Below are 15,044 nucleotides of genomic sequence, written 5' to 3'. Positions count from 1 at the left end.
TTTCTATGTTCTACCGGGTTGCCGATCTCTCGCCTACACTACCATGAGTTCACGACATCGAGCATTACGGTATGCAGAGCTGTGGTGCTGCGGAAAATTCCTTCTCACGGGCGGCAGCGATTAGAAAACAACCCTCGCCAATACAGAGGTTACCCCTGGGACGCCTAGTGTGCACCTTGCAGAGAGTCAGAAAATTGCTGCTGGTGACCCCGAGAGGCGAAGAAGACCTGCCGATCGACGATGACACGGCACAGCCAGACTGCAACCCATTCTACGGCTACACCTGCACGTTTCAGGTTTTACGACCACCAGAGAGTGTGAATGAAAGCAGTCTGTCAGGGTCCAGGCCACTGCCCACTTTGTTTCCTCTCTCTTCTCCCCTATCTCCCCTATCTTCCCGTCTCAAGATGTTCCTCGAACGAGACGTGAACTCTCATCCTCCGCAACACCACATCGTCGACTAAGGGACTACTGTCGGCACAGAATCGAACCATGCAAAACAGTGACCTAGCATGCCTTGCCCTTTTTCATTCTCACTTGAACCTTAGCTCCATCTTAGCTCAACTCCAGAGTAACTAGCGCATGGTCCTGATGTCGATATCTTTGCTGTTCGGGGCAAAAACACTGGCCAGTCTTTGTGAAGGAGCCTTCAGCTGTAAGCTTTTCTAGATTCTGCGCTCCGCAATGCAGTACTCCTATTTGGCCAGTCCTCCCCTCGACCTTGTCTTTCCGATACTCAAAAGCCTTCTTAAGGAACACAACTGTGGTTGTCGTCTCTGACTTTTATCCCAACTGCAAGTTCCCCTGTGACCTCTTCGCGTTAGCGAGGTTTCGCGCTCTTTGTGCGAGGTTTGCTCATGTACATGTGCTGGCGGCGCGAAAGTATGGCCTGCTTACTTTTCAGCCTTGCCAGTCCGGGTGACCACAACTCTGATCTTGTGAAGGCAAGTGATGTGGACCGAATGCTTGCTGAGCATTTCGAGGAGTGTACCAAGGAGCACCGTGTGTGAACTGTGGCGGAAACATTTGATCGTACGCGTATTGTCCTTGGGCCTGTCCAGCTCCGATTTGCGGGCTACTCCGCATGCCCATAGCTACTCTGTCACGGCTCGACTGGCTCTGCACTGCCGGTATGGTAATGGTCCTTTGCATCTTCGGAAACGTGTTGCCGTATTGTTGATATGTGCTCGGCGATTGGCCTGTGTCGGACGTGGGCATGCTGCCAAAGCTTGGTGGTGCTGCGCCACGCAGTGACCCGATGTCTTGGTTGCTGTGTTGAAGCTGAGGGTCTTGCGGTGGCAGGGCAGAAGCATTGGCAACACTGAATTGTTGCTGCTGGTATATCAGTTGAGTAGGGTGGTTCGCGGTCCAGTAGGCTTGGGCTGGTGCGCTCGGGGGCTGATTGTGCTGTGGATGATATACATTTTGCATCTGGACTTGAGTCGACCGGGTGCTCCGGTCGGGGTACTCCTGGGTGTGCTCGGTTCCAACGCAGGATGCTGATCAAGTCAGTTTAAGGTGCCATGAACTCGTTAGCAACAACTCACTCGGTGATGCCGTCAGTCTGTGCGCACGTGTCTGGACCGTGTTTGACGCGGCACTTCGTATTGAGGCCGTATCGTAGGGATTCTGAGTAGACGTTACTGGATCTGGAGATGGCGAACCTTTTGACACCTGCCGTTCACCGACCGAGGATTTGGTTCGGAGCTCTGACTTGGACTTTCTCGTGTTCGCTCCCTCTCCTTCGACAGGGTAAAATTGTCACACTCTCTTCAGCCTGATGCAGTTTTGGCATCGGCTTTCGGTCTGATCAGCTGAGGGTATGCAACGGATTCTTCGATGTCGACAGTGACCTGTGTTATCGTATCAGTCATCGAGCTTGTGTATGTGACACAGGCACTCTTACTGCAGGCCACTGGCGTCTTAGGATAGCTCAATTTGTTCCGCTTCTTGCGCTCACTGCCCGAAGCAGAAGCAGTTTCGTTCTCAATCTGGGGACTGGTGATGCTTGAAGACATCGCGTAAAGCTTCAGAGCGTACAGAAAGGACTTGGCCGCGAGAAACGAGCCTGACAAATACGCAGCACAGTTGGGGACGAGACGGAATCGAACACCAGGTCTGCTAGCGACTCCCGAGGCCAAGAATGTTGAAAAAGGTTCGTCTCGATGATTCGAGGAGCCAGCGGCGATTGATGACGACAGTCTTAGTACTGTACTCAGATATCGCAGACATACAGTAACAGCCAAATAGTGCTATTGGATTGTGGCGACCAACGGCGGAGCCATACCTGTCCGCCTCGTAGGTATGTGGTCAAGCAAGACCCTGGAACTCGGTTGCCTGGTCCCCACTAACTGTTTCATGGAGTTGAAAGAGTGGCCATCCACGCAGTGCGCAGACCAGCTCTCTGCCACTGCCGCTTAGCGAAATGTTCTAGGCCAGGTCGCTTGGCTCTTGAAGCTCGTTGTCGTACGAGTATTCGTCGTTGCGACCGTTAACTCCAACAGCGGTGGAAGCAATTGATCGTATGGGTTGTTAGAGGTTCAAGTCCGGTCGCAATGGTCCGGCGACAATCGAAAGCTTTGCAGAAAGAGGAATGCTGGGTTAAATAAAGGTGGAACAACCGGGGTTCAAGCCACAGAGGCTCTGGCCGAGGGCTAGGCTGAGGCAAACTGGGTGCTTCCGGTTTGCCGCTGGAAGATTAAAGGCAACATAAATCGCCGAGCAAAATGCAAGCCAGAACGACAAGTCAGATCGGTTGAAAATGCCGATATCTCAGCGGCTGTGGCTACAGATCAAAAACTCTGTCGCTCGGGTTACTTGTCAAGTCAGATATCGGGAAGTCTGATTCTTCTCGCGCAATGAGCGCCCTAGCAGCATTGACCACAGTGTACTAAGAGTATGCCTCTACGTTTGGTCAAACGTGCCACCGGCCAAGTTAGACTAGAAGAATGTACGATGCTCTCGGAAGAAGTCACGTTATCGCCATGAGCCTCAAACAGCCGCTGAGTGCTTGTTTTCGCGTAGTCCCATCTGCTAAGTCAGGCACATCAACCACGTTCTTGGAGGATTTAGCTCGACAGCAGCGCAGATCTACCTAGGTGGAACTAGACCAATAGGTGCGGTGAGGGTATCGCTCACAGGTGGTAGCAGGGGAAGCTAAGAGATGCACTACGTTAGGGGGCGACTAAGTCAGCAGGATCCTTCTTAACGTGACCTGCCGTTCATGCGGGAGAGCGGAGACTGCGATCGCCTGTGCGGCGAATATGGGACACGCCTGGAGTGAGACAGAAGGATGTGAGTGGTTTTTTGCGGGGAGTGGAACTGAAGAGTAGATCAGCCTGCAGCTGAACCGCCCGTACGTACAGGATCTATCAAAAATCATGTCTCGAATGAGTGCATGCTCAGAGCCCGTCAGATTGGGCGCCATTCCCGAAGTCTACATGTGTAAAGCAATATGCATAATGTGCATCCACCGAATGCACGCACTACAACGATCATCTTGACATACTGTTCTCATAGTGCTGGACAGAGTAACGTAGGATTCTGGAACAGGTATAGTCGCTTATTCGAAACGTCTTGGCCGCCTTGGCGGTGTCGCTGTCCAAAACGTGTTGTACTGAAAGCAGTGGGAAGGGACCTTTTGCAATCAACCGTATCATTACGAGACTACGTTACACTGCTGTTGAAAGTCCGTACTGCAGAAGGTCATTAATTGTTGGTGACATAATTTAACATCAGGTATAGGCGGTAGCAGCAACCAGGGAGTAATGGCAATTTATCATACCAGTCTGCGGCGTATATGCCTAGTCACCTCGTCAGAATTAGGCCCTAAATTCTCCTCGTCGTTCCAGGGCTAGCCAACTTTTGGCCGAGCCAGACCTGGCTATACGAACTGACTGTCTTCCAGGGAGCTTCATCCGAGCTGCTTAGTGCCATTATAAATGCGCCTCAATTCGACTTGATACTCATGTCTGTTTCTGCTCTTCCGCACGGGAGGCCATCGCTGGGGTTACATCATATCAATATTAACTACTACAAGCCCCATCAAGCTCCTTTTTCTAATTCTCACGTTCCTTCGTACACCAGCATTCCACAGCAAGCCTTTTTCATAGCTATTCCACGTTCAACAAAGCTGGTTTCTCCCAACCAATTCAAATACGCGCCTATTACTCCATCTTAAACGTCGGTTCTTGCGGATCTACAGCTACTGCATGTCGCTATTTCCGCAGCTCTAACAGCATTCACGCTTGCTGAAATAGCAACAGACAGCGCACTTGAACCACCATCTTTGAACAGCCTCGATCGCAAGCACGATCAACCACGGTAGCGGACGACACTGTTTACATCTCGTTTCCACAGAAGCTGTTCTCTTGGACGACGATCCCGTGTACGACATATACTCGGCGGCGTCAGTACTGCGTTAGCGACTGAGTCCTCCTTGTTCAGGCGCTACAGAGACATAGACTCTGCAATTCTGAACGCAAAGAAGCTCAGATCGTACTGCACGAGTCTTTTCGCACGTACACGGAGAAAACGATATGGCGGAGAAGACCACGGACAAGGTTTCCATAACAATTTGTGGTGATGGTGGTTGTGGTACGAGATCTGCGACACGCATCCATGTGCATGTGTGGTGCTGACGAAGATCTGGCGCTGATTCGCGTTTAGGAAAATCTTCTTTGACACTACGTCTGGTCAGATCGCAATGGACCGAAGAATATGCACAAATGGATAGACAGCTTGGGAGACCTGGCTGACGATCTTCCAGATACGACCCAACGATAGAAGACTCGTACTCAGTAACCCGCACAATCGATGGACTTCCATACCACTTATCCTTGACCGACACAGCCGGCCAGGAGGAATACCGCGGACTATGGGCTGCCTCAAGCCTCCAGTCAGATGCCTTCCTGCTCGTCTACGACATCACAAACTCCAACACTCTTGGATTTTTATCATGGTTCTTCGACATGATCAGCATAGAGGCTGAGAATCGAATCGAGGAGAACAGCATCTTACTCCAGGAGAGGGGCACGCGAGTTAGAGGCAGACGGGAGGAAGGTTGGAGGGCACCCCCTGTAATGTTGGTCGCTGGCAACAAGTGTGATTTGAAAGATGCACGTGCTGTCAGCAGTAAGTCTGGCTGGGAGTGGGCCAGGTCGAGAGGTTGTGGGTTCATGGAGACCTCGGCCAGGGAGATGGTCAATGTTGAGGAAACTTTTACCTCTATGTGTGACCCTTGACCAAGTGCCCGCGGTCCTGACTGGTACAGTGATCGTGAGAAGAGTAGTCGACAATCGAAGATCAGAACTCGGCACGTCGACCGCACGATCAACAGGCCCACAAACGAGCGCTGTTGGTCGCGGCACGTATGGCACTCCCTCACTGATCTCCTATAACAACTATGAGGGCTCGTCACGGCCCACGAGAGATGTGGATGAGGACAGCCCCTTTAACCAGCAGAAGCCATGGTGGAAGAGACCACTACGTTGCAGCTGCTTTTCTTGATATCCGTGCTTTTTCGACCAAGCCATCAACAATCATTCGAGCTACGTTCCGACTGTGTTGTGACAGGCGAACTGTCCACATCGGACCGACGTCTGGAATCCTGGTTGCCACCCAGCACTAATCCAGGCCTGCGTGTCACAGATCAGTCGGGTCTCATGGAGGAGGTGCAGATACCTTTGATGTAGAACTATATGCCATTGCTGTTGCAGATTGCAAGAAAACCACACATGCTAGTTTTCGCAGCGGGAATCATTGATTACTCGACAATTGAGGAGCTGGCAGTTTCGACGAACCCAGCTCTACAGGAGATGCACCAGCCCGGATCGGTGAGTGAGCAAGATAGGACAAAGCTACCAGCCAAATATTATGGCTCGTAACAGTCAGTGCAGTCAACGTGATTGCTCGTTGGGAAGTCAGGACCACGATAGAGCGATTGAACGGCCGTGTCTTCTTGTCTTCTCTCGGCCCCGGATCGCAGTCTTTGACATCGAGAACTGATTGAACAGTCACTATCAGCGTTAGTCTTTCTCGTTTTGAAATCGTTCGCATTGTTGGACACACAACGCCTGGTAGTCTTGTTACCGGGCAAGCTTGCTCCAGAACCGGATGGCTTGCGGCTCCACAAAAGTGACCGTGCACAAGGGCTGATCCAGACCCAGCGTTTGTGACGAGGCCGGTCAGCTACACTCTCCGCACTCAATTCACCAGTGACCCTACCGAACTGTCTCGTCGCACCCCGACGCACAGGTTTCGACTGCTCTCCTCCGAAGCACTTAAACATCCATTCGCCTGCGGCAGCATGCGACATCGCACAAGCAACAGAATCTTGGCTGCCAGGTGCAGAGTGCAAGCTCGATGCAGAGTCCAGAACACTGCGGTCTATGAAGGAATGTCGTGCGGATCCGCTGTCAGCTTGTCTGGAAAGATCCCAAGTGTGACTCTCGTTGGCGATCAGAGGACGACACCCCAATGCGCCGGACGAGAGAAGTGCGGAGCATTGAGACTGGAGATTGAACTCTGACTCCGTAACTGAGCCGGTTGTAGTTTCATTTTTTTGCGAGTCTGGTCCATTGCGCTGGACCCTTTTCCTCCTAAAAATACGGGCCTTACCTCCTAAACTCCGTTGGCGAAACCCTCCGTCGTTCGAGCATTGTACCTGCTGTGAGCTGGATCGTTCGAAGATCTTGATGGGTAACGGAGCACTTAAGCTCTGTATCGATCCAATGGGTTGCGAAGAAGTTTCAACATGAATGCTGAGATCTGTCATCTGCTCTGACACGGTATCTAGCGCTCGTTCATTTCGTGGAATCTTCGCTGGAAATTGTGTGGTCGACAGCATCTTCGAGAAGCTCAGATCGAGATTATGGTAGTTGCTGCTCGTTGCCAGAGTCCCAGTTTTGCTGCTCTGAGCAAGAGCATCGCCGAAAGCTCGTGGCAATAGGAAAAGCTGGCTGTCGTCTTGGCTGTAACACGTCGTATGCAGACCAAGACACTGATGCTCTTCTGACTCACTACCATTGAGAGGATGGCGGTTAGAATTGTCGTCCCAGAACGGCGTCCCGTTGACAGGCCTGTTGGCCGCAAAACGCATGGCACTATGGCTAAGAATCGATGTAGTAGCGTTCCTCTTGATTCGCTTGGCCTTCTCGAGTGGGTTGGTCTTGTGTGGATAGTATTACGCGACTGAGTCATTTTGGCTCATACCACTTGGTCGCCAGGTATTGCCGACCTTGCTGTCAACACGAGTGCGCGATGAAATGCAACAAACGAAAGCTTCCGTCAGCCGCGGATCGTGTCGTACATAGGTTTGTTATGAGTACGAAGAGCTTTTGCTAGAAATGCTCGCCTATCGGCACAGAGACCGACAAGCGCCCTCCCGAATCGCTGTCAAAGTCAAATGCTGAACGGGTGCCTGAGGACCTATTGTTTTCCTCGTTGATCCTTTCCTCTAACACCATCCTACCTTGTGTAAACTTGCTATGCGGCGACACCGTAAGCTAGATTCACTACCAGGTGAATGCAGTAACCCGCACCAGCAAGGTGGGTAACAACCTTTGCCCATTTTTCCAACGTCTTCGACCTTGTGTGGAAAGCATAGCCGAGTGAGGATGAGCTTGGATAAGGTCTAAGCAAGTCGACTTCCTGTGAGTGTCGCACAGGGTGGGCTCCTAGCGACTGAACTCCCATCCGCCGCAGAAATCGTCCACGGTGTGTGGTTTGCGGAAAACTTTACGCCGAGCAGCGCCGCTGCGGTTTTGGCTCTCAAGAATATCGGCGATTGGCACGCCGTGCTGATTTCCAACGCAGCCTCGGAAAAAGGATCTTACGAGCCATTCCTGACCTGCGCTCGACGTAAGCCGCTTTAGTGGAGAGAACAAGCCCTCAGTTTGAGGACTAGTGCTTTAAGAGACGCCAGTGTAGGCTGTCATTTCCTGCATGTGCCGGGATCGAGAACATGGGGCTTAGCGAACCTCGCTTCCAAAGGACTTAGTATAGGTTAGCCCTGGAGCACCAGCAAATAGTTTTCTGCAGTGGCCCCACGCCAGCTCGCGCTTTCGTTAAAGTGGATTGCCCATGAAAATGCTGTTCACAGCTGCATCTACGGGTGCGAAGGGCCGGTTCCACGCGCCACGCGCCCGTTTCGCCTTGCAGCACGACCTTGAATTTTGTCTTTGTTTTGATAGTCCACCTTTTCGCGATAACACGACCCCTGCTGTGTCCAACATCGCAGCATTGGCCCGTCCGTCGTTGGGACCGTGCAGTGGCCTGATGACGGGGTACTCTTGACTTTTTCGCTGATTCATGTTCCCGCGCCGGCACAAAAGTACAGTAATGTGCTTATATTTGTTTCCGTGCCTCGGTGGCCAGATGGCGTTGAGGAGGCCTATTTCTGCGGCCTGAGGACCCAGGCTTCTCGCGGCGGTTATCGTGCGCTTCCTGTTGGCCTAGCGTTGATTCTTAGCTCCAAATGCTTTGCATTACTGACCTGACTAGCGATTCCCAACATATGCCTTGCATATGCTGACGGATGTTCTCGGCATGCAATAGAGAAGTAGTAGGTCAAGCATGCTGGGCCAAGTCACCGTATGAGCCACTCCCAAGACAAAAGTTCGTAGTTTGCGGAATTGAGAGGTCAGTGCTAAAAACTTCGATAAGTCGTCCCGAAAATGGGATGGCAGCCGCCCTCTGCACACAGTTCGGCGCTCTAGCCAAATGCCTCTCCTGCAAAAGGTACGAGATATCGCACGGCATTTGGGTCCACATCTACCGAAGTGGTAAGAATGCCCCTTGGCGGGCAGGAGGCGAGCTTAGCGTCGAGGCGAGCCTTTTACTCGTCCATCGGGTGATTCTGCGTTCTGGCTTCACAGTACCCTGAAAACCTCCATTTCTCGTACACTCTATGCTCTCACTACCTCCATTATCCATGGTTACCGTTGACCGTATCGCATCTTCGAAAAGGCGGACCATAGACTGACCACATGGGCATCTTCCGACGATATCTTCAAAGCAGCGGGACAGATTTCCACTTGCTTGTCAGAGGAAAACGCTGAGATTCGTATGTCAACCAGAACCAATAATGGGACGCTTTTGGCCGTTCAGCCAATCACGTCATACTGAACCAGACGAGACTCAAAGTACCCATCTCTTTACCAATGCCGTTCACTCACAGACTTCGGGCAACAATGCACGGCTTGCAAACGCTGAGATGAATGCTGAAGGACAACAGTTTACCTGGACTACCTCTTCCAAACCCTATAGCTGTCCTCTGACGGTGCGGTTGAAATCAGCACAGAGCATAACAACCAACCATGATGACCGTTTGAAGAGCTCGCAACAACGTTGGAGCAGCAATCCCCCGTCAGTTCCTTCCCCGTCTCGAAGTACTTGTTTCGCGCCGGTTGACGCAACACCAAACCTTGCCAGATCACAGCTGCTATCAGATGCATCGGTAGCTCTGAACACTTCCCGCCCCGTGCTCAATCATCCGTTTTCCTCACCAGGCCACGACGAAGGATACCAGTCTCGCTCAGCAGTATACGGATTTGATGTATCAGACATCGTGAGTCACAAAAGCTGGTTCTTAGATGACTCAGACGCCGAAGTGGACAATCAGGACAAAGCACCCACAAATGCAATTCCTTCGGTCATCGAGTTGCTGGAATCCAGCCTCTCGGAACAAGAGATTGTTGGCAAACTTGTCAATGAGGTTTATGCCTCGCCGAGTGGCTGTAAATCAGGAGAGCCGTTCGAGCACAACTTCATCGCGTCTGAACACAGCCATCCGCCCGAAGAATATACTAGGCTTGGGAAGAGGACGAGAAGTCCCAAAAACCATCGGGATCCTTCGAAACTGCGAAGGCACTATTCACGGGAAAGTGAGGGTTGCCAGTTGACAGCGGCATACTCTGCTTCACCTCTGTGTGGTGCAGCAGAAACTGCGTCCCGTCTCATACCGTTCAGGAGTAGCTCTTGGAGACATATCGATGCCCCCAAGGAGACAGGGTACGAAAAGGTGTTCGGTACTTCGGTACTGGAAGGAGTTGAAAGCCAGCGGAAGCACTGTGGACCTCCCCAGTTATCCTGCCCACCTGTTGTGGACTATGCACAGGAATCGACTGGCCGTTGCTTGTCAACAGGAAGGCGCTTAGATAGTGCTCCATTGCCGGAAAAGCTCTGCCACCTCATGCCAGCATGCATGCGAACTTCTCCGGTGACGCTTCCCTGGGCACTATCACCTTACGAGAAGGCAATGCAGATACTGCTCGATGCGGGAGTCGATGTCAACGCTCAAGGAGGAGAATTTGGCAATAAATTGCAGTTCGTGTCAGCACGTGGTCAGGGGGAGATGGTGCAGGCACTGCTTGATGTCGGAGCTGATGTTAATGCTCAAGGAGGATGGTACGGCAATGCGTTACAGGCCGCATCAGCACATTGTCACGACAAAGTCGTACAGATATTGCTCGATGCGGGAGCTGACGTCAATGCTCAAGGTGGATGGTACGGCAATGCACTACAGTCCGCATCATATAGTGGAGACCAGAAGACAATGCAGATACTGCTCGATGCGGGTGGTGATGTCAATGCCGAAGGAGGAGAGTATGGCAATGCATTACAGGCCGCATCAGCACGCGGTCTCCATATGATGGTGCAGAGACTGCTCGATGCAGGAGCTCATGTCAATACTCAAGGAGGATGGTACGGCAGTGCACTACAATCCGCATCAGCAGGTGGTCACGAGAAGGTGGTGCAGCTGCTGCTCGATGCGGGAGCTGACGTCAATGCCCAAGGTGGAGAGTATGGCGATGCATTGCAGGCCGCGTTAGCACGCGGGCATGAAAAGGTCGTGCAGATACTGCTCCGTCAAAGAGCTAATGCCCGTCCTGAACAGACGACCAGCGGCAAGCGGAGACCTAGACGACAACCACGAGATGAGCTAACTATTGCCATACCCATTGCGGGTCTGGCTGTGGGGAAACGACGGACTGACCCGAAAATCGTACAAGAACCTGAACCTTACACGGCAACAAGTCCTTCATTTCATTTGCTCGCAAGTTACAGGAACAGAGACAGCGTGGAATCTTCATTGAGTCGATGAGTGCGTTGCGAATTCAAATTAAAATTGGTCTTGCCTGTTCTGGGTGTCTCAACTGTCCGGAGGAAGGTACGACTTTCTGAGCATTGTGGCAGTGACGGCGGTGAAATTGGTCACGCAGCCAGGCACAGATTTCGCAACCAACAAGCAAGATAAAGCGAACAGTCCTTGAAATTGTGTAAGATGGTGTCGTCGTGCAGAGATTCCACTCCAGACATTGTCGCCGGTGAAGTCAAGATCGCATTGTTGTTTTCTTCGGAAGAGCACAGGTGCCCCACCGAGTGAGTGGCCTTGGTTTCGAACCCAGCGGACGGGGCGCTGCATGTCTGATCTAGTGTGCGATATGGATAACTTTCGAAGTACATTTTGGACGGGCGTGGAGCTTCGCTGGTAGCCAAACTATTAGGAAGGCACGTGAAAAGCGAAGGTGGTGAGGGTGGCAAATCAAGAAGGACAATGGAAGGAAAGCAGGAAAAGCGTATCCGATCTCAACAGAACTCGACTCAAGTAGTGCTAGCTTCCAATCGAAACTGGATGCAACTGGAGATTACAATGGCTAAGCTTCAAGGTAGCTTTAGGAGAGAAGAAGCTTGACAGTAGTGTCAACCGTGGACGTCTGAGAGGGACGATTCGGTGTCTGCCTCCAGCATGCAGAACATGGGAAAAACAACACATCGAGGTCCTTTCATGGTTTGCTTCCGAACCTATTTCTCTCTCTCTCTCATCTTCACCCATGACAAAGCTGCCCACTGGCTCCAAGCTAAACGACATTACCACCAAAATTTGTACAATAATCCAGTGGTTCCAGTCTAACCAGCAGCTGATATCCTATCTCTTCGGATGACAAAGATGCCGACCTCAACATCGCCACTCGCGGCAGCAGCTGTACTCTTCTGGAGTCCCGCCACGATTTCTTGGATCAGCATTCCTGGTGTGATGTCGGTCCTGCCGCCATTGCCTTGAGAAAGTGTGCCACCTTCCTTGCGGTAGTCTACCAGATCCTGCTTCATGCGCGATTGCTCTTGCTCGACGAACCATGTCATCCAAGCGTCTCTGTCCAGCATGACTCCTGCTGTCTCGCTGTGTGCCAGGACGAACGTGCTCCGCGACTTCTTAATGCTGTCGCTAGCATTTAACGAGGTGTAAAAGGTTTGAAGACGATTCTACATGTTATCGAATTGGAAAATGGAGTCTAGAGCTCACATTTTCCCTAACCGCTCAGCAGCATCGATGGGAGGAGTATACCGTCCCGAAACGAGGTGCGAACCATGACATGGACGAGTTGGCTTCAACCCACCACAAAAGGAAGGCCGATCAATGTACTGCTATGGGCAACGCGCTCCTGGCGCAGACCCATTGTGACGCGGGTTTGTTGGTTCAGGGACCTGGCATTCCTCCTGATTTTGGTACATGTTGTACGACCCGTGCCTTCCGATTATCTGGTGTCCTGCAAAACCTGGTAATTGTGACACGTCAACAGCCCTGATCGTTCTCGGAACGCAGAGGGTGAACTCGTTTCGCTTCAGCCAAAACAGCTTCTCGAGCAATTGCCGCTTCGTGTCGCACAGTATAATGCTTTCCTGATGTGGTTGGAGCGCAAAAACCATCTTGTAGAAGCAAAATGGCATATAGACGCTCGGGTAATCCATGGTTTTCCAACGTGCGACTATTGGTCGTCCTTTCGGATAGCTTATCCTTACACCTGGGGATTGGCCAGGGAGGCTGCATCCAGGATCATGCGCCATGCGCTTGATACGATTCTTTGCATTCGATCCCCAGGGCATTCTTCTCTGCTACATACGTTGTTCTAGCAGAGGCCTTTGCCCCATAATCACGTACACGGGGTAATAGCTGTGCACGCTCTTCTGCCTGAGCTCTTGCCTACATTCCATGAGCAACAGTTCCAATTCGGCCATTCCGTATCCTAGCAATTCTGTGAAGATCTTCGCACTCAAGCCCTGTATTCCATCTATCAGATTCACTAAGCCAAAGAGTCCCGCTTGCTTCATTGTTGGGTCTTTCGCCCATGGCCCGATCGGCAACTTGAAATTCTTGCGATGAACATTGATAAAGCCCACGTCACGCATCTGCTGCATTACGAGTTCGGGGTCACAGCGACCCCTGAGGCCAACCTTTTTGAGGCCAGCCAATAGTTCATCTTCCCAGTGTTCCAGCCTACTGTCTGGCTCTATCGTGCCATCGTCTGAGCGGCGGCGCCAGTCAAATTCCTGACACTCAACCCAACCTCCGACTGATAGAGAGGCGTAGGCCTCGGTGAAGAAATGCCACCAAGACTTCAGCGAGAAGTCGTTCATGATCCTGGTATGTATCAGATCGAACTTCTGGCTGAACGTCCAATCATCGTCGGCATCGGCAATCTCAAAGACGCAATTTGGCGGGACATTATTTGGCTGGATAGGTGATAGGTCAATGCCTTTGACGAGAGCGTTGGGATGGGCGTCTGCCACATCGATACACCAAGCGCCTGCACCTGTGCCCACGTCTAATACCGACAGCGGGTCTTTGATGGGAGCGAAGAATAGATTGTCGTGGAGCGCAAGGCGGACGGCATGATATTTCACTTCCATGCGCTCGATCTCGGCGCTGTCATTTGGAAAGAGGTACTGGCCGCGGTGAAAGGCGTGGTATGTTCGACCGTGGGCTTCTTCGTAGTCATAGATACTGGATGCTACAGTGTAGGTGGAAGACTCAACATCCCAAAAACCAGAGTCGCCTGAGACCGAAGCGTCGTCTGCTCGGTCGTCCTCATCTATCACTTCCACTGATGTATTGAGAATACTCGATGTAACAACAGAAGACTGATCTGTGTCACCCATGGGAGCGGACGGGGCTGCGAGTGTGTTACTGATGGCCAGGCTGTCGAGAGAATGTTCGATCGGCGACAAGCAAGACCGACTAGGTCAAGAGCCTTAAGATCACGTTAAAAGAGCACGAGTGTTCGAATTTAGTGGAGTACTTGATCGCGTCAGGAGGGCGGAACCACAACGGAACCCTCTTGAACCAGACTGAGTGCACATCTAGTATTGTCCAATTGCGCCGCTGAGAAAGAGCATTAGCCAGGCCAACACGATTGCTAACGAGGGTCACCTGGCCTCGCCACCACGGCTGAGACTAACCCTTTCTAGATGCACTTACATCTTAGGTGACCGTTGGCGCCTTATTTCGAAAAGGCACAGCGGTAAAAACCTTGCAACGGCGTCGTAAAATAGTGCGCGGTGAGGGGAGTAGCAGGATCTTTGAGCCGTTTCAAGGTCCAACAAGGATGCGAGCGGGCTTGAAAGGCCTTTTAGCGTGGCAGGTAGGTCCATTCTAGCGCCTCGATGAATTGGTCTCCATCCCGTGTGTCCATCCCGTGTGTTCATCCGATATGGGCTCGTAGCTGACCATGGACGCTACGACTTACTCAGCAGCGACGGCCGAAAATTAATGTCGAAAGATTTTGGCGTAGCCATTCCGCGTTTCTACCACAGCCGCCAACTGAAGAAACGTAGTTCTACGAAATGTAGCACGTCACGTTGTCGTCTCCTTCATGGTACTTTCTGGTGGCCTACTATAGCTCGCTATTGGCGCCAAACCAGAGCTGCTGCGGGGTCTTGGACGGTTTGGGACGCGGCACTGCAGGTACTGGAGCACGAACTCTGGGCATTATTTACTGCAACCACTACTGGGCATCCCACTCTGTCATGTAACAGGCCATCTTCCGTATTGAGTAAAAGCTCAAGCAGAAGCGTCGACAAGATGATAGGTCTCTACAATGTCCAGGAGCCTGATCTTCTAGCAAGCGTTGATGTGGTCGGCCCAAAATCGACTTGCCCTGGTCAGAACCCAGAACGAAACTTGACCATTGAAAATCTGCGTGATTGACTTCGGATAACTTAGCTCATTTGAGTGTGCCGTGCCGTGTACCCACTCAGACGTGGAA

General features: G+C 51.8%; 4 protein-coding genes across 4 annotated transcripts; 1 reads left to right on the top strand and 3 right to left on the bottom strand.

Annotated features, from left to right (window-relative positions):
• Positions 1 to 900: 900 nt before the first annotated feature.
• Positions 901 to 2,018, bottom strand: LTR64_002815 (uncharacterized protein; the record flags this gene model as incomplete). Its single annotated transcript, XM_064897180.1, has 2 exons — positions 901 to 1,499; positions 1,907 to 2,018. The coding sequence occupies 2 exons, from the start codon at positions 2,016 to 2,018 to the stop codon at positions 901 to 903; spliced, it is 711 nt and encodes a 236-aa protein (XP_064756130.1).
• A 7,067-nt stretch (positions 2,019 to 9,085) lies between these two features.
• LTR64_002814 (uncharacterized protein) lies at positions 9,086 to 11,104 on the top strand (the record flags this gene model as incomplete). The annotated part of the gene is made up of 1 exon (XM_064897179.1): positions 9,086 to 11,104. One exon carries the CDS (start codon positions 9,086 to 9,088, stop codon positions 11,102 to 11,104), a length of 2,019 nt encoding a protein of 672 aa, XP_064756129.1.
• An 806-nt stretch (positions 11,105 to 11,910) lies between these two features.
• On the bottom strand, positions 11,911 to 12,458 carry LTR64_002813 (uncharacterized protein; the record flags this gene model as incomplete). Its single annotated transcript, XM_064897178.1, has 2 exons — positions 11,911 to 12,264; positions 12,399 to 12,458. 2 exons carry the CDS (start codon positions 12,456 to 12,458, stop codon positions 11,911 to 11,913), a joined length of 414 nt encoding a protein of 137 aa, XP_064756128.1.
• Positions 12,459 to 12,894: 436 nt separating this feature from the next.
• LTR64_002812 (uncharacterized protein) lies at positions 12,895 to 13,938 on the bottom strand (the record flags this gene model as incomplete). The annotated part of the gene is made up of 1 exon (XM_064897177.1): positions 12,895 to 13,938. The coding sequence occupies one exon, from the start codon at positions 13,936 to 13,938 to the stop codon at positions 12,895 to 12,897; it is 1,044 nt and encodes a 347-aa protein (XP_064756127.1).
• Positions 13,939 to 15,044: the final 1,106 nt, after the last annotated feature.

This window comes from Lithohypha guttulata, assembly GCF_036872675.1.
Source record: "Lithohypha guttulata strain CCFEE 5908 chromosome Unknown scaffold_2, whole genome shotgun sequence".
Lineage (NCBI taxonomy): Eukaryota > Fungi > Ascomycota > Eurotiomycetes > Chaetothyriales > Trichomeriaceae > Lithohypha > Lithohypha guttulata.
Note: the sequence above shows the minus strand (reverse complement) of the source record. Positions and strands in the feature narration are given on the sequence as shown.